Source organism: Dama dama, chromosome 22 (genome assembly GCF_033118175.1).
Source record: "Dama dama isolate Ldn47 chromosome 22, ASM3311817v1, whole genome shotgun sequence".
Classification (NCBI taxonomy): domain Eukaryota; kingdom Metazoa; phylum Chordata; class Mammalia; order Artiodactyla; family Cervidae; genus Dama; species Dama dama.
The window spans coordinates 6,797,208-6,825,110 of NC_083702.1; the positions used below are offsets into that span (position 1 = coordinate 6,797,208).

Consider the following 27,903-nt stretch of genomic DNA (forward strand, 5'->3'; position numbering starts at 1 on the left):
GGCCCGGGGCGCGGCGGTGTCGGCGGCGGAGCGAGCGCAGCGCGGCGCCAACATGGGGGCCCAGCTGAGCACGGTAGGCGGGGAGCGGGGCGCCGGCCGCCTCGGGCCGGGGGGCATCGCTGCGGACTGGAGCCGCGGGCGCCGGGCCTCCATCCCGGGCAGCGACAACTGCGGCCGGCCTCGGGGTCGGGGGCGGGGGGGCGCCCGGCTCGGACGTGGGGCGCAGGACCCCACCCGGCCCCGCCCTGCCCGCCGCGCCCCGGCCGTCCCCTGGCGGCCGTGACTCAGGCCCCGGGCTCCTGCCCTCCGGCCGGCCCTCCCGGCCGAGGGGCGTCGCCCGGAGCCGGGGTTGGGGTGGCGGGGGTGGCCGAGCGTTCCGGGGGAGCCCCGCCCCTCTGCCGGGCCCAGGAGTGCGGGTGTGCGCGCCAGGGATGGGAGAGGGCGGGGTGGGGGCGATGAAAGAGACTGGTGACCCCGCCTGTGAGTTCATGAGTGTGAACACGTGTGAAGTGTGAACGGTCGCCTCTGTGCGCGTGTGAGATGTGTGTGTGACCGGGGTGCGGTGCGACGTGTGTGCATGTGCAACCGTGTGTTTAGGGGTGTGTTTAGGTGTTTGGGGACGCTGAGTGAGTGTGCATGTGTGCGGCAGTGTGAACAAGTGCGTACCTGCGCGTGCGTGCGTGTGGAGTGTATGTGTGTGTGCACACGTGCGATGTTGCTGGATCACAGAGTGTTTTTTTTTTTTTTTTTTTTTACCACCCACCACCCGCGAGCCCTGTTCTGGGCTGCACCCTGGGCTCTCGTTTTCTCCTAACCCAACAAACTGGCGAGGCCCCATTTTACAGATGAAGAAAATGCCGCCGGGGCCTTGGCCTCCCGCCCAGCTGGCTGAGTCTGAACTCCCGCGACCGCAAAGTCCACTGTCATGCTGTCACGTTGGCCAGGCCCAGGGCTGCCTCTTTTGGGATTCCTCAAGCCGCAGTGGGGGTGGGCGGCCTGTGTTCCCCCTGGAGGCTGTGGCCAGGTCCTCCCCCCACACTGGTCCCTGGGGCTGGCTGGGGTTCTCGGGGAGCCCGAGGCCCAGAGCCTCTTGCCTGGCCTCCTCCCCCACCTCCGTCCTCCGGCTTTGTGCGGCTCCCCCTTGGGGATGAGGCAGAAAGCCTCCTGGCCTGGCCAGTTTGCTCCTGGGTGAGTGGCCCAGCCTGGGACCCTGGGGGCCATTCTGACGGAGGGGCAGCTTTGCTCAGGGCGAGCCTGGCGGCATCACCCCAGCCCAGTGGAACATCCTGACCGTGTTCCCAGAAGTCGTCTTCCTCCCTCGCCGCTCAGCCTCCCACCCGCCAGCCCAGACACCTCCCACCCCGCGCTGTGTTTCCCCCAGGGCTTCTCACCTTCTAGCCATCCACGTTGCCTGGACTTGTCTCTGCGTCCCTTCGATGGGCTTCCCTGGTGGCTCAGATAGTAAAGAATCCGCCTGCAATGCAGGAGACCTGGGTTCCATCCCTGGATTAGGAAGATCCCCTGGAGTAGGACATGGCAACCCACTCCAGTACTCTGGCCTGCAGAATCCCACGGACAGAGGAGCCTGGCGGGCTGCGGTGCACGGGGTCACAGAGTCAGACACGACTGAGTGACTAGGCGCTCACCCTGGGACGTGGCTGCTCAGTATTTTTGCCGAGTTGCCAAGGATCCCTCGTAGCCGCTCCGTGAGGGACAGAGCCCCATGTGAGCGTCAGGAGACCTGCCCCAACTCCTGAGCCTCCTCTGTCCAAGGGGTGGTGGGATGGCCTCTTCCTCGTGGGTCCTTTTGGGGTCCCCGCTTGGCCCAGAATACCCAGAGCAAACCCCAGTCCTGCCTCTGGGCACAGAGGCTCCACGCAGTCTGCAGGAGGCCCGCTCAGGCTCGGGGCACCAGACTTCTTATCTGGGATGTGCAGGCCCTGCAAGAGGCCTCCTCCCACTGACGGAAGAGGGGTTAGCTCTGGAGTCTGGCAGCCACCTGGGGTACATGCTGGGGGGCTTAGCTGGCCAGCCCCAACCCTGACTCCCCTGGCCCCAGCACAGACGTGAGCGCTCAGTGGACCCGGACAGGACCACAGGTAGAGTCCAAGGCTTTCTCCTGCCCTGGCAGCTCTGTGCCTCGTCTGTGGTCCCAGCCCCCCCGCCCCTGGGCAGCAGGGCTGGGTCTCCCTCGTGGAGGGCGGATCGGCTCTGCACCCGCCCCTCCTCCTGGGCTCCCTTCACCCCAAGCCCTGAGCCAGGAGCCCTTCGCTGCAGCACTTCCTCTGCTCCCTCCTCCTTCCTGAGAAGGGGGCTATGAGGGAGGTGAACGCCCAGATCCCAGCCAGACAGCTGGCGGGCGGGCAGCAGGCAGGTAAGCCTCAGCACGGGGGCTGGCACCTGGGGAGGAACACGCCTGCCAGGTGGAGGTCCTGGCAGGTCCCTTTGCCTGCTGGGATCTGACCTGGGTAGAGAGGATGGCAGGGTCCCGGGGTGGCGTGGGGGGAATTCCAGTGGGGAGCAGCTGGCAGGGTGCCACCTAGGGGTGGCACGGCTACCCAGCCTCTCTGCTCTGTTGGGCAGGCTGGGGGCTCCCTGGAGACACCCTGGCACCCCATTTTCCTCTCCCCGTCCTATGTTATCAGAGGCGGGGAAAGGCAGGTGGGTTGCCTGGTGGGCAGAGTGTGACCTTTGGGGCGCCAGGTTAAGGCCTGGGAGGCAGCTGTCCCCTGGTCCCCCAGGTGGGTGGGGGAGGTGGTGTGCGTGTGCGCGTGTGTGTGCAGTGCACTCAGGAGCTGGGATGGGGCCATAGCCTCGTCCGTCCTGTTTACTCTGCCCACTGTTTGCAGGGGTGGCAGGGCGTCCCAGCCCCTTGTGAGTCTGGTGAAGCCTCCGATTTCCCAGACGCAAAGCTTTGACCTTTCCACGGCACCCTTTTCTCCGCCAGCTGTGCCCACTGGGGTTTGGGTCCTGAAGGACCGACTGACGGCGAGAGTCTGCCCACAGCTGCCCTTTAGAAAGGAGTTTGTGCAGAGTCCACCCCTGGTCTCTTCGGTGGCCACACTGTCCGCGGGGGCAGAGATGTGGCCGCGGGGCTCAGGGCACAGACCGAACTGGCCGCCAGTTCTCACCCTGCCTCAGTGTCCTTACTGAAGTAGGGTGGCCATAGTCCCCGCGTGCTGGGCTCAAGGACCCGTGCTCACGCGGAGCGCCTGGCACAGGGACTGGAGGAAAGGCCGCTGATGTTTACCCATCCGTCCGGGATCAGCCCCTTCCAGCAGCGGCTCCAGCTCGGCCTCACCTCTGGGAGGCAGGTGTGTCTGGCAGGTGTGGAAAGAGCCAGGAATTCAGGATCCACCCATCTGGCCAGTGCCTGGTGGAGGGCCAATTCCCGCCCTCCCCCTGGGGGCATCTGGTCTCCCGTCCTGGTTACTGAAACGTTCAAAGTAAGAGAAGTCAGACTGCAGGGTAGGCGCTGGTGGTTGTCCCCGCGTGAATTTATCCACAGATGTTTACCAAGTCTCTGCTCTGACTGCTGGAGATGAGACACCAAGGCCCCCGCCTCCCTGTGTCTGCCATTCTGCATTGTGATCGCGCGTGGGGAGCTGGCCCAGCCGTGTGAGCCCCAGGCTGGCATCCAGGGCACACGGAGCTCATGTCTGGAATGTGCAAGTTCTGTGGGAGGGCCAAGGTCAGTGTTGAGGGCTCGCCTTCAGAGCTGTTGACGAATGAGCCTTTTTCATGGCTCAGCACCTGCCCTGGGTTGGCATTTAGGGCAGGTGAGAGATTGGAGGGGAGAGACAGAAATTGGGGAACCAGAGCCCAGACTCTACCCTGGGCCGCGCCGAGCCGATGAGGAAGGCAGCTGGCCCGCCTCCCACAGCTGAGGGTCAACGAGGAAACACAGAGGAAGGTGCTTTGCAGACTGCGCAGCAAAATGCCGGCCAGGGGTGTGTGTGAGTCCCTCAGTCGTGTCTGACTCTCTGTGACCCCACGGAAGCCCGCCAGGCTTCTCTGGTCCATGGAATTCTCCAGGCAAGAATACTGGAGTGGGTTGGCATTTCCTTCTCCGGGGATCTTCCCAAACCAGGGATCGAACCCGGGTCCCCTGCATCACGGGCAGATTCCTTACCTGCCAGCCAGAGATCTTAGTTATCCAACCTGGCTGTGCATGCACTTAGACAGCTGTGCTGGGAGGAAGTAAAACTCCAGGGAGCAGAGCTCCACTTGGCTCTTAATGTCGTTTAAGTTTATTTCCGGGGCTGCCAACAATAGTGATTTCCTGCAAATGTAACTTGGCTCAATTTTTTTCCTAAACAATGTTCCCGGTGGATATGCCTTCCCTGATAGACGTGGAAGGGGCCTGGAGCAGAGGAATCATCAGAGTGCCCCACCCTCATCCCCGGGGAGTTGGCAGAGGGCAGTAGGGGCTCCGGAAGTCTGTTAAGGACTTGATTAGCCAGGGAGGGGCCAGGCAGGTGAGATCTGAGGTTTGAGCCAGACTCTTGGAAGCTAAATAGGAAAGGAATGTGCTGGTTGGATGAGGGAAGAGTGTGCAGAGGCCTGAGGCAAAAAAGGCTGGTGACCGGCTGGTAGGGACCTTGAGTGTAGGCAGTGGGGAGCCATGGTGGGGGGTGTTTGGGGGTCGGGGGGAGCAGCTGGGGCCTGGCTGCGGGAGGTAGGAGATGGGATTTCAGTGGAGCTGGGGATTTGGGCTGTGGGCTCCAGGGTATCTGTCTTGGGAGGCGCCTCCAGAAGAACCAGACTGTACAGGACTGGGTTTCATGGCCTTGGGCAAGTCACTTAACCTCTCTGAAAAATGGGGACAGCAGTCTCACTTGTTTTGAGCATGGTCCCTTGAGGACAGACTGTGTTTATTCTTAACTGGATGATAGTCACGGTGCTGCAGCCTGCGGTTGAAGTGAGGATTAGCTCAGAGGATTCACAGCCCACTCGTGGAGCAGTGCCAGCTCGGGGCCACGCGTGCTCTGTGCATGGCCTTTTCCAGCCTCGAGTCCTCCCCAGCCTTAGGTGGGAGCTTCCTGAGGAAGGTGGAGCCTGGAGAGGTGAAGATTCTCTACTGAAGTCCTGAGCTGGGTCTCAAACCCGGGTCTCCTGACCCTGGAGTCCTGGGCTGCCAACGGGCCTTTTTTTCGATACTTATCTTATTCATTGATTTATTTGGCTGTGTCTGGTCTTAGTTGTGGCACATGGGATCTAGTTCCCCGACCAGGGATTGAACCTGGACCCCCTGCATTGGGAGCGAGGAGTCTTAGCCACTGGACCGCCAGGGAAGTTCCCACAGTGGGCCCTAAATGAAATTTAGCATGGGAGAAATAGCACGTGGTGGTCAGGACATAGTAGGTGCTGGGTTAGTGAGCAGGAGGCCAGAGACCCTGTGTGTGGCCCTGGGCAGGCCAGGGGCTGGGGAGTGTGTGTGCTGGGGCCAGCTCCATCGGGCCTTCCCTTTACACCCACTGGTACAGACCAGGGGCCCCGTGGGATGAGGCCTTGGCTGCACGCAGCCTGGAGGCCCTGTCTGCCGGAGAGGCACTGTCGATGAAGTTCTGAGCCCAACAAAAGGCCTGTAACCAAAGCTACGGCTTTGCAACTTGAAGCCGCTGGGCCGGTTTGGGGGGCAGGGCCAGGCCTGGTGTGGAGTCCGGGTACCTGTGTTCTTCCTTGGCTTGTGGTGGGGGCCCCATGAGAGGGGTAGAGAAAGCTCCTGTGTGTGTGTGTGCACGCGCGCACGCACACGTGCCCACATTCCGCAGGTTGTAGACCCCTCCGTGACCTCAGCCCCCCACCTCATCTCATGTCCCAGCTCCCCTGGGCGGTAGGCCAGCCAGTGGCCCTGACCTCTTTCCATAGATAAGAACACTAAGGTTCAGAGAGGCCTCAGGTACTGGCAGGGCTTCCAGGAAGGGAGGGAGCAGTGAGGCTCGGCCTAGAGAGGGGAGGATCTTCTCAAGCGGTCTGCAGAGGAAGCAGAGAGGCCTCCCTGCAGGCAAGGAAGTTGGCTGTGAGCTTCCTGGCGGCCAAGGAAAAACGGGGAACTCGTGCGGGTGTGATGAGAAGAATACGTACAGTCGTCTACCGTGAGAACTAAACTCAGGGAGGTACCCTGGGGAGGACAAGTGAACAAGCTGTGAGGCCGTTTTCTTGAGAAACAGTGTTTTGGGAGAAGTTTCGATTCTTGACCTCGCTGTTTGAACTACCAGTATGGACTCCCTTCTTCACTTTTTATTTTGAAATAATTTCAAACCTACAGTAAGTTTGGAAGAATGCATAAAAGAGCCGTTATATACTCTTGACCAAAATATACCAGATGTTAACATTTGCATGTATTTACTTTATTATTGTATGTGTGTATTTTAACCCGTTTGAGAGTAAATGACATTATGTTAATTCTTTGCCTCTAAATCCTTGCGTCTGTCTCCTAAGAACAAGGACTTTCTTCTGCACAACTGTAGGACGATGATCAAATCAGAAACATACGGTGCTATTGTCTAATCCCTGGGCCTTAATGCATATTCCGCCAGTTGTCTCAGGATTGGCCTTCACAGCTGTGTTGTTTTTCTTCCCCCCTGGCCCAGAATCAAATTCAAAACCATACATTGCATTCAGCTTTTCTGTCCCTTTGGCCTCTGTACAGTAAGTCTCCTCCACACGAACCTTGTCCCTGTCCCTCGGGGGACGTGGAGGTTTTCGCAGAAAACACAGGGGTGTGGAGTATGTCCCTTACACACGAACCTTCAAGTTGCAAACTTGCAAAGATGCGAATGTGCATTCCATCAATGTGAGGCGTGAATGAAATCACCTCGTCTTGCTCGGCCTCCGTCTCCTCTTGCTGACGATCCTTCAGTTCCGTCGTCTCCCGCTTCTTCTCCCGCCTCCAGTCCGTAACTCTTCTTGTCTGTTGACTCAATGCCAGACCCTGTGTGCCAGCTGTTGTCCTGGACTACTGTATTTATCAAGGTACTCTACTGTAAGACTAAAAAATGTTGTCTTTATTTTTTGTTTGTGTATCATTTGTGTGAGAAGTATTATAAGCCTATTAGAATAGAGTACTACATAGCCGGTTGTGCGAATTGGGTGCCTGTGTCAGACTTAAGAACAAATTGGACTTAACAAAAGCGCTCTCGGGACGGAACTTGTTTGTAGGTATGGGACTTCCCTGTCTTCATTTCCTATGACTGCATATAAATTGTCACAAACTGGGTGACATAAAGCGATGGAAATTCCTTCTCTCACACTCTGGAGGCCCAAAGTCTGAAATGGGGGTATTGCAGGGCGCACTCTGGAGGCTGAGGGGAGGGTCCTTTCCTCCTTCATGCAGCCCTCTCCCCTGAATCTTCTCTCTCTTAGAAGGAACTTGTCATACGATTTGGGGCCTACTGGCAGAATCCAAGAGGATCTCACGTCCAGAGCCTTAGTTTGTTTTTTTTTCCAGTTAATTAATTTCAGTGGCACTGGGTCTTTGTGGCTGTGAGAGCTTTCTCCTGTCGTGGCGAGCGGGGCTACCCTTCCCTGGGATGCCCAGGCTTCTCATTGCGGCGGCTTCTCTCGTCGTGGAGACTGGCTCTAGGTATGCGGTCCGGGGACTCCAGTAGGTGCAGCTTGTGGGCTCTAGGGCGCAGGCTCAGTATTTGTGGCGTTTGGGCTTTCGTTACCCTGCGACATGTGGAATCTTAGTTCCCTGACCAGGGATCGAACCCATGTCCCCTGCATCAGCAGGCAGATTCTCATCCACTGTACCACCAGGGAAGTCCTCCTTGGTTTAATTACAGCTGCAGAACCTCTTTCCCCATCCCCTGGATCTGGGTGGACAGGTCTTTTGGGGGCCGCCCTGCAACCCACCAGAGCGTCCTTTAATCTGGAACCTGTTCCTCAGCCTTCGTTTCTCGTGGCTTTGATATCTTTGAAGCGTCGTGCCAGTGACCCCAGAGGACGGCCCCTCGGTGTTTCCTCGTGTCAGAGGCGGGTCCTGAAGGAGGCACAGGGTGGTGCTGGCCCCTCGCTCCATGTCAGGAGTTGCCTGGTGTTGACTGGCCCTTTCCTGTGCTGCTCGCTGGTCAGGGTGGGTCTGCCAGCTTCTCTACTGCAGGGTTGGTCTGAGCGGTCTTGAGGCTGTTCTTGTCTTCTCCTTGGGTCTCGCTTGTGGTCCAGTTTGTGGAGGATGCCCAGGACGCGACTTCCGGATGGCCCTGGGTAGCCCCTGCACCCACATACATGCCCAGTGAGGTCACATGCCTGCTGGGGGACAGCCTGGGTTAGCTGTTTTCCATGGCTGATTTCCATCTTGACAACCAGGAAGTGTGGTTTCTCATCCCCATTTCACAGATGGAGAAGCAGAGCAGAGAGGCTCAGTGGGTTTCCTTCCCAGGGACAAACATAGCTAGAAAGAGCAGCAGGCTAGTTGCCTTTCTTTGCAAGGATGTCCTCTCCAGGTAAAACCTAAGCAGTTTTATATGGCCATGTGATTTGAGTTTTCTCTGTTTTCAAAGTATCCAGACCACCTCTGAGGGTCTTTGTGAGGCTGAGAGTACGGGGCAGGGGGTGCAGGGGGCTGGCAAGGAAGAGCCTCTTAGAGCCACATAGCAGGGTGAGTGTGATGTTGAGGGTGAGGACTGATGTGTGCCTGTGGGTGAGTTGCTTCGCCTCTCTGAGCCGTTCCCTTGTCTGTAAAGCGGCAGTGATGTTAGCACCTTCTTCAGGGTCATTGTGAGGTTAACCTCTGTGTGGGGCTCAGCACGGTGCGGAGAGCTTCAGGGACCTTGCCGATCACCTTTGTCCGGTTCATTCGGAGTCGGGGAAAGGACTCGCCCAGGGTCACCCAGCCAGCAAGGAGCAGATCTTCCCAGCATCCAGCTCAGCGCCCCGCCTGCCCCTCGCACCTGAAGGCAGAACCCCAGGGCTCAGGGGTTTGTCTGTAGAGAACTAGCACTTCGCATCACTTAATGGGGTCAGGGAGATTGACTTGAGGAGGGAGGAGGGGAGCTCTTCAAGGTTAAGCACTCCTCCTCAGTGCTCAAGGTTAAGCACAGGTACTTGAGAACTTTGTGCTGAGCTTCCTGGCAGCCAAAGTGAAAAGGGCCACATGCTCAGTTACATAGCTTTCTTTGTCCCTGTTCCTCAGGGGAAATGGAGCTTTTCCAGTGACTCAGTAACACAGTGATGGGTTTCATGAGTTTGAGTTTTGTATTAATAGCGTCTCCCAGCTGGCACCAAGATGGTGCCAGGGTCCCTGGATGAACTGGGGAGAGGGTGTTCCTGGCAGAGGAGCGGTCCGGAGGTGTGGACCAAGTGGTGTGTTTGGGGGAAGGGCAGGGGGCAGGCCCTCTGCGGGGCCGAGCTGACCTCTTGGGTCTGCCCTGTGTCATTTCAGTTGGGCCACGTGGTCCTCTCCCCAGTCTGGTTCGTGTACAGCCTGCTCATGAAGCTGTTCCGGCGCTCCACCCCGGCCATCACGCTCGAGAATCCAGACATCAAGTACCCGCTGCGGCTGATCGACAAGGAGGTCAGTGCGGGGCCCGAGGGTCATGGGGCACGGGCACCTCTCTCTCCTTCTCAGCATCACAGCATTTTGTGGGCATCTACTGTGTGCTCAGGGCACGGCCCCTCTTGAAGTAGATCCCATTATTTGCCCATTTTACAGATGGGGAAAGTGAGGTGATGTCCATTTCTAAGGTCTTCCCAGGTGGCACTAGTGATAAAGAACCTGCCTGCCAATGCAGGAGACATAAGAGATGTGGGTTCAATCCCCTGGAGGAGGGCCTGGCAACCCACTCCAGTATTCTTGCCTGGAGAACCCCATGGACAGAGGAGCCTGGCAGGCTACAGTCCATGGGATCACAAAGAGTCGGACACGACTGAAGTGACTTGGCATGCATGCACGCATGTCCATTTCTAAGGCTACCAGTAAATTACCGAGGAATTTGAACCCGGGTCTTTGATCACAGAGCAGGTTCTCTGAACCACACTTCCTATCCCACAGAAAATCAGAGTGAGAGGGATGCTGTAAGGACTTTTGGGTCCAGGTACCCATTTAACAGATGTGAAAACAGGGCCAGAGAGGAGTAACTCGGGTCACATTGTGAATTAGGGCTGGGTTAGGACTCAGGCCTAGGCCCCATGGTCATCCGGGGTGCCGCATCCCAGAGCCCCTTCCTTAAAGATAAGGTCTCCTCCCTTTCTCCTACCCTCACTCCCAGGCCCACACACTCAGGGCCCCAGAGTCCTGCTTCCCTGCGTGTTCCCGTGATCTCACATGTGGCTCGGTCTGCACCTCCGGCAGGCTCACTCCTGCTCTTCCCTTCCGATGCTTTTCCGTTTTCAAACCTCCGATCGTGGTTTTGATTTCAAACCATCCTCTCCCCATCTTCGCCCAGCCGCCCATCCTGTAAGGCCGCCTCCCCCCTCGCTCTCCCCCACCAAAGCCCCTCCCTCGTGCTATTTCTGGCCATAGGCAGCTGCCTCAGAAGGGGTGTGGCAGGGAGGACTGAGTCATGGGGCAGAGAAAGCCAGTCACCTGCTGCCAGCCTGAACCCCGGGCTCTGGTCTCTGCGCTGGGCTCCACGTTAGCGCTGGAGCGTCTGTGACCGTGGTCGTACCAGGAGTTCTTCTCGGAAGTCGAAAACCAGAAAGAGGTCAAAAAAAAAATGACCACTTCCCAGATGAGACCAGACTTATACACAGTTTTTTCTTACTAAAATAAAACCACAACGTTTTGAATCCTTCTCCTTTCATAAAGTTCTTTTTCCTTGTTTTTTTCACCATGTGGTTTGTGGGATCTTAGTTTCCCGTCCAGGGATTGAACCCTGGCCATGGCAGTGAAAGCCCAGAATTCTAACCACTAGGCCACCAAGGAACGCCCTTGTTACTGTTTTTTAAACACAGAAGTAGCATATGATTTACATGTGCTCACTATAAAAATTGTGCTTTTATAAAAGAAAAGCACAGATTTATACATGCTCTGTTCTCGAGCTGTGACTGTTCCCCTCCCCCACCATGACCCCTGTGCAGAGGGTCCCATTCCCGGGTCATCGTGAGCCTTTTCTGGTGTCACATTTGTTACGTACTTGACGTTCAGGACGTGTGGATGTTCAGGTGTGTGTATCCTTAGTTTCTCTTTTTAAATAACCTGATGTTTTTACCTGGCTGTGCAACACGGACTTCCCTGGTGGCTCAGACGGTAAAGAACCCACCTGCAATGCAGGAGATGTGGATTCGATCCCTGGGTCGGGAAGATCCCCTGGAGGAGGAAATGGCAACCCACTCCAGTATTCTTGCCTGGAGAGTCCCCATGGACAGAGGAGCCTGGCGTGCTACAGTCCAAGGGGTCGCAAAGAGCCAGACACGACTGAGCGACTAACACTTTCACTTTCACACACAGCACAGACACCTTTTCAGGCCTAACCCAAAGCCGATTCATTCTGTTTGACGACTCTCTGGTCTTTTGTCACAGGGATGTCCACAGTGGACCCTCCAGGCCCCTTCGATTGAGCAGGTGGCGAATGTCCTGGCAGTTACCCTCCCCCGTTGTAGCCTCCTGGTGGCTTTGCAGGGTCAGCAGGTGGACTTGCTCTTGTTTCTTGCTGTGGTGCAGGGAGGGGTCCCGGCTGCCCGCCCTTCCCTTCTCCGAATGGGACTGGACCAGCTGATGGGCAGGGTCACCCTGAGCTCTGAGTGTCCACTGCTCGGCTTGTCTTGGCCAGCGGCTTCCTGGAAGCAGCAGCGTGCCAAGCCCTCACAGACATTAGCCTTGTGACTTTTGCTGTCCTGGGCTAGAGATTGTCGAACACAGTAATCATCAGGGTCTTTGCCTCATTTCTGTTCTTCCTCCAAAAATGTCTGGCATGTGGGTTTCTGACCTCGAACCCCAGGACTGCTTGATAATCCTGGAATCCACTTGCGGGAGGCCTTGGGCTTCTGTTTGCAGCTGGACTGTGGGGCAGAGAGACCCGCCGGCTGCCAACAAGCCCTGCATCCTGATTGGGGGCTGGGCGCCGTCTTTCCTGAGATCCAGGCCTCCTGCCCCAGCTTGCTCACCCCATTGATGCTCTGGCCCTTTGGAGAGGTCTCTTGACCCTCCCTGGGTGGTAGCACTGTCCATCACTGGACCTTGTGTCATGTGAGCGTGAACATATGTGCTGGACCACTAGCTGCCTGTCTTGCCAACAGCCCTTCCGCAACCACCGTCCTGCAGCGCCTGGTGCAGGGGAGACCCCCCAGGGGCCTTCTGGAGCCTTCTGGGCACTGGGTTCACGTCCTAGCTCTGACACTGTGGGATGCTTGCCTCCGTGGCCTCTGTTAAGACCAGGCCCCGTCCTCGGCCCAGCCTTGGTCCTAAGCTGCCTCTGCCCCACCCTGGAGGGGAAATGGCCTTTGCCCATTGCCCATGCCGTGGGTGCACATGGCCACGTCCACCTCCCAGGCCGTGAGGCTGCCATGCCTCCTGCCCTCTGTAGCCCTGCCACAGTCATGCCATCCTGCCTTTTGGGGGCTTTTAGTTTAGTGGCTTCTGGAGCCCCTCTCTCGGGCCCAAGACTCACATGGAGCCTTGTCTCAGCCCTCCCCCACTCTGCAGCCAACCCCCAAGCTCTTCCCGCCACCCCAGGACAGGACACTTCTCAAGCTATGGCAGAGGTGGGTCCTTCCCTCCTGCCCCTGGAAGCCCTGGAATTTTCTGGGCCATTTGGCAGCCTCCCTTTGGGATCTGGAGCTCGCTCCTGCAGGTCCCTGCCCTTCTCCGAGCCAACGAGAACAGAGCACCTGCAGCATTGCTTACCTCTGTGTCCTCACTCACACACGTGTGTGCAGGGCGTGTGTCCACCTGTCAGTGTCATCTCTTAGTGACACCCTGGTGCTGGGGCAGGGTGGGGGCTCTGGGTCCTGTGGCCCCTCTGGCCTGGGTGCCATCCAGCAGCTTGGCCTCCTTGCAGGTCATCAGCCATGACACCCGGCGGTTCCGCTTCGCACTGCCGTCGCCCGAGCACATCCTGGGCCTCCCAGTTGGTGAGTGCAGCCCCGATCCAGCCCACACGGAGCCAGCCAGCCAGCGCCGGGAGAGGGAGGCAGGGCGGGGCTTTGCATTTCAGTGAGAGCAGGGAGGGCTTCAAGGAGGAGGTGTCAGCCATCCAGGCCTTCAAGGGTGAGTGTCAGAGAGAGAGGGCAAAATACCCCAGTGTTCCTGGCAGTGGCCCCATCAGGAGCAAAGGCAGAGAGCTGGGATGTGATGGGAGTCCCTGGGGTGGGAGGCGGTGAAGGGTACAGCGGGAGCCAGGGTCAGTCCAGGCTGTGGATGCTGGGTAGGGTGCAGGGAAGTGGGTTGACAAGACCCAGGGGACACTGCAGGGATGGTCCCCAGCCCAGACTCACCCCCACCGCCCTGCAGGCCAGCACATCTACCTCTCGGCTCGAATTGATGGGAACCTGGTCATTCGGCCCTACACGCCCGTCTCCAGCGATGACGACAAGGGCTTTGTGGACCTGGTCATCAAGGTGAGGCCCTGGGGCCCACAGCTGGGTGGGGCGGGGGGGACCACATGGCAGCCCAGGCCTCCACGGGGCCCACGTGCCCGAGTCTGGCCTCTGCAGGCCCTGTGCTCACTGAGCCCGATCGCGGAGTGAGGGGCACCCCGTGGTTCTCAGCACAAGCTGAGCATGGGGGTCTCAGCAGAGGGCAGGGGGGCTGGGTTCGGGATCAATGTCTTCAAACCAGGACAGATGGTCTGTGGAGAGGAAGCAGGCAGGCCCACCAGCTCACACAGGGCCCGCCTTCCCATCACAGACAGGGGAGCCCGGGGAGCTGGGCGCCCACTCACCCTTGAGAAGCACCCCAGAGGCCCACTGGGGCTGCAGTGTGTGGGGCTCGTGGGTCCTTGTCTGGCCGCTGGGGTGAGGGGCTCTCTGGGATCCCCCACCAGTCAGGGGCTGGGTGCATACCACGGGGAAGATACAGCCGTTAGATGCAGCAGACCAGAGAGACACAGACCACCCAGAAAGGCTCGTAAAAACAAAGACACGTGGAAGGAGAAGTGACGCCTCTAAGCCAGCACGTTTTTGTGAAAGTTAGAAACACAAGCTTTACAGCAGTGAGTCACTTTCTCTGATTACACACCCCAAAGCGGGAAGCTGCCAGAGCTGCTGGTGGGCGTGGGGTGTTAGACACCTTCCCCAGTCAAGGCCCAAACCACACCCCCACCCACAGCCACCCTGGCTCAGAACTCCCCTGGGCACCAGGCTTATTGTCCCAATGCCGCTGTGCAGGCCCCAGGCCCCCTCACTGGACCCCAGGGTGGAGGGTGCAGAAACAGACCCCTGCTGGGCCGCAGCTTCAGCCTCGGGGGTTTCAGGGTCCCGGGCCAGGCGTTGGGTCTGTGAGGGCAGGAAGGGAGCGGCCTGGCAGTCCTGGCTCTGGCCTGGGTCCCTTCACTCGGTGTCACGCAGACCGCACGCCAGGTGCCCAGCCCACCAGGCCTTGGGAGCCTGTCTTTGGCTGGAGAGTGGCCACTGAACAGGTGGGCACACAGAGGTCAGTGTTTGTTCAGGGGACGGACACCGGAGCTGGGTCAGGGTGATGACAGCTGTGCCTCCCACCCCCTGCCCCAAGCAGGCAACCGTGAGGCGAGCAGGTGGAGATGGAGGGAAAGGACCCTCCCGGTGCAAAGGCCCTGGGGTCAAGAGGAGGCTTGAGGACTTGAGGGTCAAGAAGGGGAGAGGTCAGCAGGGCCGGGCAGAACCTTGGAGGCCCTGCAGGAAGGGGGGCTTTGTCCAGAAGGAACCGGTAGGTGGTGAGGGTTCATGCATCTCTTCTTGCTGAACTCACCGCAGCCAGATGTGGAGGAGGTGTTGGGGGGGATTCAAGTAGAGGATGAAACGCTCACGAGGACCAGGTCCTTCCTGGCTTGGAGGCCTCGTGGCCCCCTTGGTTCGCCCTCGCTAAAAGTCAGAACGCTGGCCTGGCACACAGTGGGCTTGCCCACTCTCCTCCCCAATCCCAGACACACAGACACACCCACTGTCCTGCAGCCACACGTTCTCCCCTCCCCACCCCCGAGGCTGCAAGCCGTGTGAGGCCCCCAGCCTTGGCACACCCTGCCCCTGCCCCCTCTCTGCCTGTCAGTCCTGCTTCCCCTTCAAGGCCCAGCACAATGCCCCCAGTGTAGCCCCCTCTGCCCTGGAGCTGCTCCTCCGTCTGCCCATCTCTTTGTCGAGAGTCGAAGCTGCATCCCTTTTTCCCAAAGCTGAAATCCCAAAGGGCACAGAGAAGGAAGTTGTTCCAAGAGTGACGTTTTCATGGCAGCACAAAGCGGAAAGAACTGAACATCCACCAGCAGGGCCTGCCCTGGGCTGACAGCCGTGGGAATCTCCTGCCGGGAGGGGTCACAGACACGGGTCTTGGCAGAACGTTATACATCAGGCCCTCGGGTCAGCTGCCGTGGACACCGGGCTGATGCTTTGACCTCCAAGGGGACGTTACGGGGAAGGCAGGCCCCCCGGGGGGACGGGACACAGACAGAGAAGTTCTGATGGGTGGGAGCAGCACCGAGTGAGCAGGCCACACGCAGCCGCAGAAGACCCCAGAAGAGGGTCTTCCCGCTGTGCCCAGAGCTCTCCCCGGCACCCTGGGGACGGGGGCTGAGAATGGTGTGTGTGTCTTGCAGGTTTACTTCAAAGACACACACCCTAAGTTTCCCGCTGGAGGGAAGATGTCCCAGTACCTGGAAAGCATGAAGATTGGCGACACGATTGAGTTCCGGGGCCCCAACGGGCTGCTGGTCTACCAGGGCAAAGGTGATCTGGGTTGGACTCCCCAAGGACCTGGCGGATGCGGTGGATGTTGGTGCAGGTCCCGCCCCTGCTGCTGTCTGGAGGGGTGACTCCAGACAGGGCAGGCCACCTCCTCTCCGGGGCCTCAGTTTCCCCAGCTGCTAGGGATCAAGGTGGCCAGCGCAGGAGTTGCAGACCAGTCTTGGGAGGCACATCCAGCTCACAGACTAGCTTTGTTAGGCTGGAAACAACCAGGGGAGAGCTGAGCTGGGATTCCCCTGCTTCTCCAGCCTCCTGCTCCTCTTGGCATTTGAGCTGGTCCTAGTCCCCCCTTCCCATCCCCCTCACCTGACTGGCTTGGGGTGGGGTATGGTGGTCGCCGCACCCAAACCCTTGAGATGGGGACAGGGTCTCATCCTGTCTGACCCCCAAGCACGGTGTGTTTGAGAGCTGGACTTCACCCTGTCTGCTCTCCCCAGGAAAGTTTGCCATCCGTCCAGACAAGAAGTCCGACCCTGTCATCAAGACGGTGAAGTCTGTGGGCATGATCGCGGGAGGAACGGGTATGTGGACCTGGAGCCCCGCCCCAGTCCCCGGTGGGCGGAGGTCTCGAGTTGGGGGCAGGCTGTGGGACACCCCACAGGTTACGAGTGCCCGGAAGCTGCCTGAGGTCAGGGTTGTCCTGGCTGGCACCTCCCCAGGCATCTGCCTGGCACTGTGTGTATGCAGAAGGCGCTCACACAGCGTGCGGGGGTGGCTTGTTTTGCAGGCATCACCCCGATGCTGCAGGTGATCCGTGCCATCATGAAGGACCCTGATGACCACACCGTGTGCCACCTGCTCTTTGCCAACCAGGTCAGCGGGTGGTCCTGAGGTCTGCAGGCCAGAGGGTGGGGTGCCAAGCAGGCACTGCTCGGGGGGCTGCGAGGCACTGCGGAGACGCTCAGGGTGGCCGGAAGGTGTGCTGAGTGTTCTGTGCGCAGCGGCCTTGCAGCAGCTGGTGAGGTCAAGCAGAGCTAGAGCGTCTGACCCGAGCCGGCTGCTTCGGTGGTGGGGGTGAGGCCCCTGGAGCACCCCCACACCAGGACTGGCTCCCCTGGCCGCTTCCTCGGCACCTCAGCGCTCCCTCCACCGCACGTGGAATTTGGGACTCAGCAGGGACGTGGGAAGAGCCTGAGGGTGTGTCTGCATAGATGCAGTGCAGAGGACACACCCACACGAGGTCCCTGAGCTGGCGGCGCTGGGATTGGGTTCGGACCTGGGCACTCTGGCTCCCGAGCACATGTCCTCCTCCCCATGCCTGCCGCTTGCCTGCCTGCCCTGGCCTGCTGTGTGGCCTTGCACAAGTCATTCTCCCTCTCTGGGCTTCCCTGTCTCCCTGAGGAATGAGCTGGTGAAGGCAGGTCATCACGAGGATCTCTCCAGGCTCAGCGTTTCATGACTGAATATGTGGATTTTGCAGTGAGGCCCCTTTGTGGGGAGGCTCAGATGGGACACCCCCTGCCTGCGTGGGGGCGTTCACCAGGCCCCCCGCACCTCTCAGATACCGTTCAGGTCAGCCTGCCCCCGGGTCCGTCTGCCCGAGGCTCTGCCCCGTCCATCTGTGAGGACGCTGAGCCCGGAGGGAGAAGTTCGCCTGCGGTCCCTGGACTCCCACACAGCTGCAGAAAAGTGCCCTGAGGTCAACCAGTGCGGCCTTGACCAGGCCCGGGGGTGGGTGGAAAGAGCCAGAAATTCCAGGCTGGCTGGTGGGGTGAGAGGGTGGGCTGCACTCAGCTTGGTGGTGCTGGGCGGTCTCCATGGAGGCCCTCCGTCGCCTGAAGGCATCTCTTTGCCTGTCGGGGGGCGGTGGCTTCCGTTACCTATTTCTGCCTTTAGTCAGTGCAGTATCACAAGTCACGGAGCCTCTGAAAGTTCCACTCCGCACTTGCGAGGGAGCAAGAGTGAAAAAAGTGCAAAAAAAAAAGTATGTGAAAATCATTCTGATCTCAGGGTCCCGCTGGAGGGTCTCAGGGACCCCAGGGGTCCACAGGGAACCCCACACTGGGAACCCTGGCTTTGTTCCAATCGAGTTGTTGCCTCTCCCTCCTTCCCCCTGAGTGACGTGCATGCTTGACTGGGATGGGGGCCACAGCCCCTTCAATTCCCCATCTGCAATGTAGGGTAACGGGGGTCCACCTCTCAGGACCATGTGAAGACTGAGGTGGCCTGGGACCGGAGCACCTAACATTGCAGACGTGTGCGTTCTTCCTGGGGGGACCGGGTGGCCGGGAATGGAGGCCGGTGGGGGCCCAGGGTGAGGAGGGTGTCCTGGGTCAGCCAAAAGCTCAGGCTCTGCCCCCAGTCTCAGCCTAAGGGAAGCCCCACTTTCAGAAGGGCGTCAGGGAGACAGTAAACAGCAGGGCAGCCTGGTTCTCGGGCAGGGAGACTGATGTTTGAAGGTGTCTGTTCTGCAGAAAGTAATACTCAGAAGTCCCAGTGGGGTCATTTTTTTCCTGTTATAATGTGACAAAATGATGCACTATGGCCTGAAAGACCAAGTATACATGCATAGCCAAGAAAGTTTTGAAAAAGAAGAGTGACAAGGAAGGAATACTAAAAAGTGTTGGTGATAAAAATAGCTCTGGAGCCACACATGAGACCTGGGTTTACTGGACTGGCTGTGTTTCTGGGTAATACAACAGGAAGTCTGGACTGTGCTGGAACTTGCTAGAATATGTGGCTATTTACACTGAGGTTAGTTAAGACTAAATAAAATTAAAAACTCACTTTCCCAGTCTCTCTAGGCACCTTTTGTTGATTCCATAGTCTCATATGACCAGTGGTTACCCTGTTGAATAACACAGATCTAGAACATTCCCATCATTGTAGAAGGCTCGGTTGAACAGCCCTGGCCTAGAAGCAGACCTGAGTGTAAATGAGACTCTATCTGATGCAGGTGACATGTCAAACCTGAGGAGATGAAAAGGAGTGTTGGGTTAGTGCTGTGCACTTCGGAAAAATGTAGATCCCCACCTTACCTTATAGAAAAATGAAGTGTAGGTTAAGGATGTATGTATAACAAAGTGAAGCTTTAAAAGTAAAGGGTGAGCATTTTTAAATACAAGAAGTGTCATTGAATGAGTGAACAAAGATGGTCAGGCTAAGCAAGACACTGAAGGAAAGCCCGTCAAGAAGGCTGATAGACCCATCTGCTTGAAAATGAAAAGCTCCTCTGGGGAAAAAACACAAACTAAATAAGGTAGAAAGATAAACAACTGAGGGTGAGACACATAATGTATCATCAATAAAAATTAATATCCTTCATATAAAAAGAGTTTTTACAAACTAGTAAGAAAAAATATGAGCAGACCAGTGACAAGCTTACTAATAATAAAAGATAAAACACAAGCTTTACTTTCCATCAATCTGATTGGCAAAGCTTAAATGATTATTACCCAGTCCTGGTAGAGGTGTAGAGGGGTGAGTACCCCAGGACTCCCTGCTGGCCTCTGTGTTGGTTGTAACCTACGTGGGGAATAAAGCAGCGGCTTGTATCGAACGCCCTAACCATGTGGAATTTTCTGCCCTGGACTCCACTTCCTCAAGTTGATCCTAAGGAATTGGCAGGGCACTGAGGACGGTCAGAGAGATGTTCACAAAGGAGGATGTTCAGAACAATTTCCATGCCTCTCTCGTTGCCTGCCTATCCCAGCGCGGGGCTCAGGAGAGGTCGGTGAGCGGGTGACCTTTGCTGGTTGACGGAGCTCTTTGGCCCCAGTTTCACAACAGTCCTGTGAGTCCGTCATACTGCCCACTGACCGGAGGAGCCAGGTCTGTGAGTGACCTGCAAACATTCCGGGCAAAGTCTGTGCTTACGAATGGAAAGGGGATGTTTCCGGAGTAGATTGCTAACACTCCCCGGGGGTCTAGGAAGGCTTTCCGGAAGAGGTGACACAAGCTGAACTCTACAGGACCACGTGGGGCTGGCTGAGTGAAATCAGTGGGGCTGAAGGTGGGGAGCTGCAGGCCAAGCAGAGGGATCGATGTGGGCAAGGTTGCAGGTTGTGTGATTTGGGGAGTCGCATCTATATTTCCTAAATTATGGACCTATTGATATAGCCTGAGATGCCAGAACATAAAAAGACTTGGACTTTCCCTGGAAGCTTTGCCAAGCGTGTGGCCCATGGGTGGGTGGGATGACGAGGGTCTCCAAGGGCAGTCCCTGTCGCTGTCCCTCCTGACCACTGGGCCCTGTCTGCCCCCCGCAGACTGAGAAAGACATCCTACTGCGGCCTGAGCTGGAGGAACTAAGGAATGAGCACTCTGCGCGCTTCAAGCTCTGGTACACAGTGGACAAAGCCCCTGAAGGTGAGCGGCCCGGGCTGGCGGGCGGGCTGGGGTGGGGGTGCTGGCCCACGCCCGCCTGTGCTGTGAGCCCTCTGCCAGGTGGAGCCTTCTGTCTGCATGGTCTCCCTTGGTCCAGCTCACCGTGGCCCTGTGAGAGGAGGGTGGTAAGGAAAGAGGGATCAGAGAGGGGAGGTAAGTGCCCCACAGCGCACAGTGAGAAAACCCCAGAGCTGGGACTTGAACTCGTGTCCACCTCTTACGGAGCCCTAGGCCTCCCCCTGCCTGCACTGCTGGACACAGAAGGCCAGCATTCTCCCCTGGATCTGGGGCCGCTGCTAGGGGCGGAGGGTGATCGTTTCCACACACAGTGCAGTCATCAGCCCTGGGGGGTGGGCTGCACTAACGTACAGTTACCCTCAGTCTACCTGTCCAGCTGCTTGGGCTGTTTGCCAAGGACATATAGGAGGCAGGGAGTGAAGGCTGCCCCCAAAACTTGAAACAAGGTTGTCCTCTGGGAGCTAGACCCTGCTCCAGTCTCCTGCCAGCGAAAGGCCCGGCCGCGCTGTTAGTTGGAGAGGGGCATGGCAACCCACTCCAGTATTCGTGCCTGGAGTATCCCATGGACAGAGGAGCCTGGAGGGCTACAGTCCATGGGGTCGCAAAGAGTCAACTGAAAAAGACGACTGAAGCGACTTAGCATGCATAGAATGCATGCATGCACTGTTCGTGGACACTGCCCTCTGGTGGTGGCACCTGGCAACGCCGGAACCAAAGTGCCTCCTCCTGGGGACAGTTTTAAGAGGAGCCAAGTAGTCCTGGCCAGGAAGAGACACAGTTGGGTAGTTTTCTGATATTTTGCACTTACATTTATTATTACCCTGTCCGCGATTCGAGAGTAGTTTGAGGGCTGCTGAACCATCAGGTATAAACTGGAAAAGGTAGATGCTGAAAAAGAACACGGTACCAGGCCAGCGTGGCGATTGTGGAGCTAGAGGAGTGGGGGGAGGGGCCTGCTGACTGTGTTTCCCCCACAAAGTCTCCTTCAGTATACATGTAAAGAGAAAGACTTATCTAAAAAAAATCCTTGTCAAACTGAGATGTCTCTTATACACCTGTACATTTCATACACTAGCAAATAGGGTTTAATCCCATTAAGTTTTTTTACAAAGTACTTTGAGATCTGTTGATAAAATGTGATCTACATGCCTACATCCTGCCCCGTTCCAGAGGGATTTTAGGCAGTTTAGGGAGACTTTGTGGAGTGAGTCAGAGTGGTACCAATGGAAAGTGGGAGTGAAAGAAAAAACCAAGGGCAGACCCATAAAATGGAACCTAGAGTGAGGTTTGTACAGGAGTATGGGCGGTGGTGCACCCTTACCAGGACTGACCATGCGTATCCCTCTGAGCTTCCCAGCAGCCAGTCACTGAGCACAGTGCCCGTGTAGTAGAGAATATACCCTGTTTCTCAGCACAGTGGAGGCTTCCTCATCCAGGACCAGCTGAGACTGACTTGCTCCCCCTCCCCCAAGGGACCTCCCCCTCCCTCGTGGAGCGTGCACAGTGTGACACTGGGCAGTGTCCATCTAGACAAGGCCCCTCAACCACCGCATGACCTTGGACTTCCACAGCTGCGTTTCTGTTGGTGTCAAAGGCTTTAGTGAGGCTCTTCCAGATTGTGAAGGACAGAGAGAAGCCAGATAAGTGGGTGTTTGGAGCTGGAGGTACTCAGGGAACAGGACCCGTCCCCCAGCCTCAGGCGGGCCTGGTGGAGCCTGCTGGCCTGATAGATGCAGTGTTGCTCTGTCTGCTGCTCGCACGGCCCTGGGCCTGCTGTCTTGCCAGAGCCAAACCAGAGGGCTGGCCTGGGTAGGCCCCCCACTCGTTGGCCAGGGCTCAGAGGCTGGCCTGGGGTCAGGCACCTCCTGTGGGATCAGGAGGTGGCTGACTGTGGCTTCTCGGAGGGGAGGGAGCATGTGGCAGGTGGCAAGTATCTGGCGGGTCCCTCTGTCCCTCTGGGGTTGAGATCCTGCTGAGCTGCTCGGCACAGGGGTCACTTGAGGGGCCAGAATGTGCCCTCAGTCCCTAAGCAGTGTTTGTCCCGACTGACCATTGAAGAACTGCGGAGCAAGGTGAGCTTCAGACTGGGTCGCTCCTCACACATCTGCAAAAGGGGGTCACATTGTTGGGCAGGACAGATGATGGGGGCAGGGAGCCGCGCACCAGGACTGGCTGGTCCCCTGTCCCTGAGCAGCCCCCATCAGCGGGTCAGTCCTGAGGGTCCGTGTGGGACTAGAGTCCTGCTGGCCCCAGGGTGCCGGGTTCTCACCATGGGCACCGGCAGTCACTGGGAGGAATAAAAGGCAGCTCTGGATCTCAGGTGAAATCTGGAGACACAACTGCGCATGTGCGTGTGCAAGACAGGGAAGCAAGCAGGACTTCAAGGAGCTGAGGCTGCTCTTTTGAGGACCCTGCATCTGAAACTTCAGCCTGTGTCCTGGCCTTGCTGTTTTCCGGCTCAGTTCAGTTCAGTTCAGTCGCCCAGTCGTGTCCGACTCTGCGACCCCATGGAGAGAAGCACGCCAGGCCTCCCTGTCCATCACCAACTCCCAGGGTCCACCCAAACCCATGTCCTTTGAGTTGGTGATGCCATCCAACCACCTCATCCTCTGTCGTCCCCTTCTCCTGCCTTCAGTCTTTCCCAGCATCAGGGTCTTTTCCAATGAGTCAGTTCTTCACATCAGATGGCCAAAGTATTGGAATTTCAGCTTCAGGTGAATATATTCCAATGAATATTCAGGACTGATTTCCTTTAGTATAGACTGATCGGATCTCCTTGCAGTCCAAGGGACTCTCAAGAGTCTCCTCCAACACCACAGTTCAAAAGCATCTGATGCTTATTTGGGACACATTCCTTTGTTCATTATTTACTGAGCTACTACTCTGTGCTCAGCTATCTAGGCGCTGGGACTACAGCTGTGGATCAGACATGGCTCCTCGTGGGCTGACGCCCAGCGGAGGGAAGACAGTAGGCATGGGACTCAGGTAGCAAGGTGGGGGGGGGGGGGGTAGGCAGTGTCACCCTGACCAGCCTGGCACTGAGCACTGGCTGGGGGGACCTCTGGGACCTGGGGTTGATGTCCCAGCCCTGTCCATGCCTTGCTGTGTGACCTGAGACAATTCAATTCTGGGTCCTCTGGGCTCAGATTCCACATCTGTAAAATGGGATCAGTAGGTCCCGCCCTGTCCATCCACGAGGGTCACACAAGAGGCAAGTAGAAATGAAAGGCTTTGCAAACTGTAAAGTGTGGTTAGGGAACCTTGACAGGCTTGCATTTGTGGTCCAGGTAAGCCAGGCATGGGGGCAGGGGATCAGGGCTGAGGTCTGCTCCATTCTAACGTGTTTGTTGAAAGGAGGAATTCACGGGCATAATAGCTTCGGCATGGAGGAGGGGGCGGTGGGCAGTTGGTGGTCGGTCACACGGCCACCCTCGGGCTCACCTGGTCTCCTGCCCTGCAGCCTGGGACTACAGCCAGGGCTTCGTGAACGAGGAGATGATCCGGGACCACCTGCCGCCCCCAGAGGAGGAACCGCTGGTGCTGATGTGTGGACCGCCCCCCATGATCCAGTACGCCTGCCTGCCCAACCTGGACCGCGTGGGCCACCCCAAGGAGCGCTGCTTCGCCTTCTGATGGATGGGCCCTGGCCGCCAGGCCTGCCCGCTCTCACTGTGCCCTGGCCGCACCCACCCCTCCTGCCATTGTTCGTTAACACCACCTGCCCTGTGTCTCCTGCTGCGGCCGGGTTCAGCCTGGCCTGCCCGTGCCTGGGAGGTCACCCCGCTGGGCTGGCCCCTGAGGGGCCCCTTTGGGAGCAGGTGTCTGTTATAGGTGCGCCGCCGTTGGCCACCTTTAAGGCAGATCCCTGTCTAGGCCTCGCTGGAGATGTTCCTGCCCTTCCCCCCGACCCCAACATACACACTACTAGGCAGAGGCTACCAGCACCATGCTCCCCAACCTCCCCAGAGCATCCCGCACCCTGGAAATAAGCAGAAATGTACAGGCATCCCTTAGCTACGGGTCCCAGGCCCTCACCCCCAGCCTCAGACCCTCGCCTGCCGCCCCTGCCTGCTTCAGGGCCACGGCCAGACTTCCACACCTGATACTACGTGGTAGCTGACACCAGTAAGTCCCTTTGGCAGGGGCTGCTGGGGTGAGAGGTTACCCCCACCCACCCAGGGCCCAGCAGGTCCGGTCAGCAGGGAGGTAGGCTGTCCCTGGGCTGGTGTGGGAGGAGGGGGCTGGCCAAGGGCCCTTCCAGCTGGCACATGGGCCCTCCCAAAGCCTCAGCAGAAACACCCAAACATTCGGACAGCTTTGGAAGTTCCAAGCAGTCCACCTCCCATCGACTGCCTTAGTGTCCCGGGCAGCCAGCCCTGATGGCAGAGCTGAGATGGTGTGCATTTATTCATCCGTCCCAGAGCCCCCCTGCTGCCCCTGCCCCAAGTCAGGGAGATTTCGAGCAGAGCCCCTTGTCTGAAGGACATTCACAGTGGCCTCGATGTTGCCTTAGAAACAGTGTGTTAGCCTCTTGCATATCGGCTTTTTCAGAATCATTTATGAGCAAACATAACATTAAAGTAAAACTTTGCTAGTTTGAACCCTTTTGGAACTCCTAGAGGCTCTGTGACCTACGTTGTTGGGGGTGGGAGGTGGGGAAGGGGCTGTGCAAGACCTGGCATTTATTTCTGAGGTTTGTTTGTGTTTGTAGTAGAACTCTGGGGAACTCCTTGACTGTTTCTCCACTCCATGCTTCCACTGCAGGGGGCACAGGTTCTATCCCTAGTCAGGGAACTAAGATTCCACAGGCTCTGCAGCATGGCCAAAAAAGAGAAAGAAAATTTGTGGAGGGTACAGAAAAATATACACAGGAAAAGAAATATTCACAGGAAAAATATATATGCAGGAAAAATAAAAACTATACCCAGGAAAAGAGCAGACATCCAGAGGCAAACACTTATAACTTAGATGAAACCACACGGTCCACTGTGCGGCCGCTGCTTACCCTAATGGCAGGCATGCTTTCCCTCTGTGGTCAGAAACTTGCCATAGGCCTGCTGGATCATGGCTTTTTGGTAGCAGATCCCTGCTGTTGGACAGTTGGGCTGTTTCCAGTTTGCGGATTTGTAAATAACAGTGGCTATCTTCAGCCTCCTCTCTGGTGGTTTCTTTTAGGATAGACTCCTGGAAAAGAGAGTGTGAACACTGGGAGTTCAGCATCTGTCACACCCAGTCTTGCACAGATCATCTCCTCCGTGTCAGAAGGTGTCCCCAGTCCTAACTTCAGACAACCCCTTGTGACCCGTCTTTTCCATTGTACACTCTCCTCTGGACACCCTGAAAGAAGTAGAAAGAAGTTAGTAGCCCCCTCTCTCCCACAGAGAGACTGAGGCTGAGGGCAGTGAGTGGCTTTCAGGATTGGGGGGAGGTGGCCCGAGGTGAGGCAGGTGTCACCGTGTCCTGTGGAGGCTACAGGTAGAGAAGGGAGTTCCTTCATTGAGGGTCCAGGTAAAGAATCTGCCTGCAACGCAGGAGACCTGGGTTTGATCCCTGGGTCAGGAAGATCCCCTGGAGAAGGGCATGGCAACTCACTCCAGTATTCCTGCCTGGAGAATCCCTTGGACAGAGGAGACTGGCAGGCTACAGTCCATGGGGTTGCAAAGAGTCTGACCCCGACTGAGCAACTTCCACTTTAACAGCCCCTTTACTCACCTGAGGTGAATTCACAGGGTGATAGACATCACCTACCCATACAGAATTTTTAAGAAATCAACGCAAAGCTCCAACTATATTATAAAAGCAAAAAAAGAAAAAGCAAAGGAAGCGATCTAGGTTAAGACTTAGTGCTTCCACTGCAGTGGGTAACAAGTTTCATCTCTGGTCGGGGAACGAAGACCTCACATGCCTTTGGGCCATAAGAAAAGAAAGAAAGGAATGTCTAAAGTTATGCAGATTTCAGCAAGTCAGTGCTGGGCGCAGGCCCCAGAGGAAGCACCGGCCTGTGCCCAGACACAGGGGCTCCGCCCAGCGCAGTCTCGCCTCCCGGGCTCTGCCTCCCGATGCAGTTCTCCCAGGCCCAGGCCCAATCCTTGCTTAATCTCCAAGGAAGGCAGGACCCAGTACCTTTGGCTACAGCGCAGTTGCACTGCTGGCAATCTATGTGTGTTCTCACCGGACAAAAAGTCCTGCGTGTTCGTACAAGAAACGGAGCGAAACCCCGGCCCAGAGAATCGTAACCGGCGCCTCCGGCCCCCGGATGTCTGGGGCATGGGAGGGCCAGCGGGACGCCCCACCCCGTGGCCGGATCCCCGCCGCCCGAGCCGCCAAGTGCGACCCCAGAGTTGCGAAATCTCCCTGGTGGAGGGCCATCCCGCTCACTGTCACAGATACGGTATCAGTTAAGGACCCTACTGTAGTTTAGGGGGCCGGCACCCAGTTTCGGCAGTGCAGAGGCGACCTGTATTTTCCCCCTCCGTCTGGAGCCCAATCTCAGACCCCCTCCGGCTTCATCAGCTCGTTTTTCCAGTGATCTTCCAATGCCGGATTTTTTATTGTGTTGTGGTGCTCTGTCAAGAGTAACTAACTCCACTGGCAGGACTTAGAAAAGATTAACAGTAGTGACTCATAGGGCACTTAATCCGTGCCTGGCACTGTGCTCAAGGCATTGCCTGTATTTTCCATTGATTGTGTGTGTTAATGTCTCAGTCGTGTCCGACTGTGCCACTCCACGGACTGCAGCCCACCAGGGTCCTCTGTCCTTGAGATTCTCCGGGCAAGAATACTAGCGTGGGTTGCCTTGCCCTCCCTCCTCCACGGGAGCTTCCCAACCCAGACAGAGACTGAACTGAACGCGCGTCTCCGGCATTATACGCAGATTCTTTACCGTCTGAGCCACAAGGGACCCAGGTTTCACTAACTCCTCAGATACGACTGAATACCCATCTCATGCCAGGGTCAGTGCAGAAGGTTCAATGAAAAGGTAGTTCCACATGTTGCCCACTTAAGTCACAAAAGCCTGTGTTGCTTGCCCCACTTGCACACTACAGACCAGCAAGACACAAGCACATACATACACATGAAGGAAAAACGGCTGGCTTCTGAAGATTATAGAGCATGGAAGGGTGACACGTGAGACTGGAAGCTGTTTGAATCCCATGCGCTGCACTCAAACATAAATAGCTAACGTTAAAAATGTTAGCCGCCTACGCGACCACCTTTGAAAGACAGGAGCAAGTTGGTCGCCGCAAACTTAACCCGTAACAAGCATACCAACAGTGATTACTTTCGACTTTAATCCTGTATCCTACACATCCCGAGTGTTCTATCTTTAAAGTAAAAGGGGGACGGGCAGATCGCGACTCCCAGGCATCCCGCAAAGTAGGCGGGTCACCTTAGGGGCAACCTTTACCCGCTCAAAAATTCGTCTCACATTAGCAGTGAGGATTCGGGCGTCACCCCGAATCGTTATTTTCCTTACTCATAAGTTTAAGGCATAAAGACATACCTGGCTTACTTCCTAGGTAATGAATCCCATTCTCATTAGCGATACGGTGAGTATAAAAGTGGAACGTTGAAGGCCGCACTTTGTTCGGTGAAGGTTGCCTTATTCATTTCATTGTTCTGTGTCGCTTTTCATTTTACTATTTTTTTTGTTGTGAGAGAGGGGGAACGGTAGGGCCACAATATGCAGATAAGCAACCGGTTCGCAAAGGTTCACGGGGAGAGCCCCGCCCCTTCCGGTTC

The 27,903-nt window shown here is 57.1% G+C and overlaps 1 protein-coding gene, 1 long non-coding RNA gene and 1 other non-coding gene across 3 annotated transcripts; 1 reads left to right on the plus strand and 2 right to left on the minus strand.

Moving 5' to 3' along the window:
* LOC133043498 (NADH-cytochrome b5 reductase 3) lies at window positions 1-24,761 on the plus strand. Its single transcript, XM_061124388.1, has 9 exons — window positions 1-73; window positions 9,389-9,520; window positions 12,945-13,017; window positions 13,397-13,503; window positions 15,669-15,798; window positions 16,254-16,337; window positions 16,544-16,629; window positions 20,025-20,124; window positions 23,621-24,761. The coding sequence occupies exons 1-9, from the start codon at window positions 53-55 to the stop codon at window positions 23,791-23,793; spliced, it is 906 nt and encodes a 301-aa protein (XP_060980371.1). The 5' UTR covers window positions 1-52; the 3' UTR covers window positions 23,794-24,761.
* Window positions 19,148-27,875, minus strand: LOC133043499 (uncharacterized). Its single transcript, XR_009689711.1, has 4 exons — window positions 27,665-27,875; window positions 25,166-25,344; window positions 20,969-22,264; window positions 19,148-20,251 (listed from the first exon to the last, which is right to left on the minus strand). It is a non-coding gene; the product is annotated as an uncharacterized LOC133043499 (long non-coding RNA).
* On the minus strand, window positions 27,505-27,654 carry LOC133044118 (U12 minor spliceosomal RNA). Its single transcript, XR_009689863.1, has one exon. It is a non-coding gene; the product is annotated as a U12 minor spliceosomal RNA (small nuclear RNA).
* Window positions 27,876-27,903: the final 28 nt, after the last annotated feature.

What these genes read in the sequence shown, in the direction of transcription:
- LOC133043498 (XM_061124388.1), top strand. Translation starts at nt 53, where the DNA reads ATGGGGGCCCAGCTGAGCACG. An exon ending in TGGGGGCCCAGCTGAGCACG is followed by an intron (nt 74 to 9,388) that starts GTAGGCGGGGAG and finishes GTGTCATTTCAG; the next exon opens with TTGGGCCACGTGGTCCTCTC. An exon ending in TGCGGCTGATCGACAAGGAG is followed by an intron (nt 9,521 to 12,944) that starts GTCAGTGCGGGG and finishes GCCTCCTTGCAG; the next exon opens with GTCATCAGCCATGACACCCG.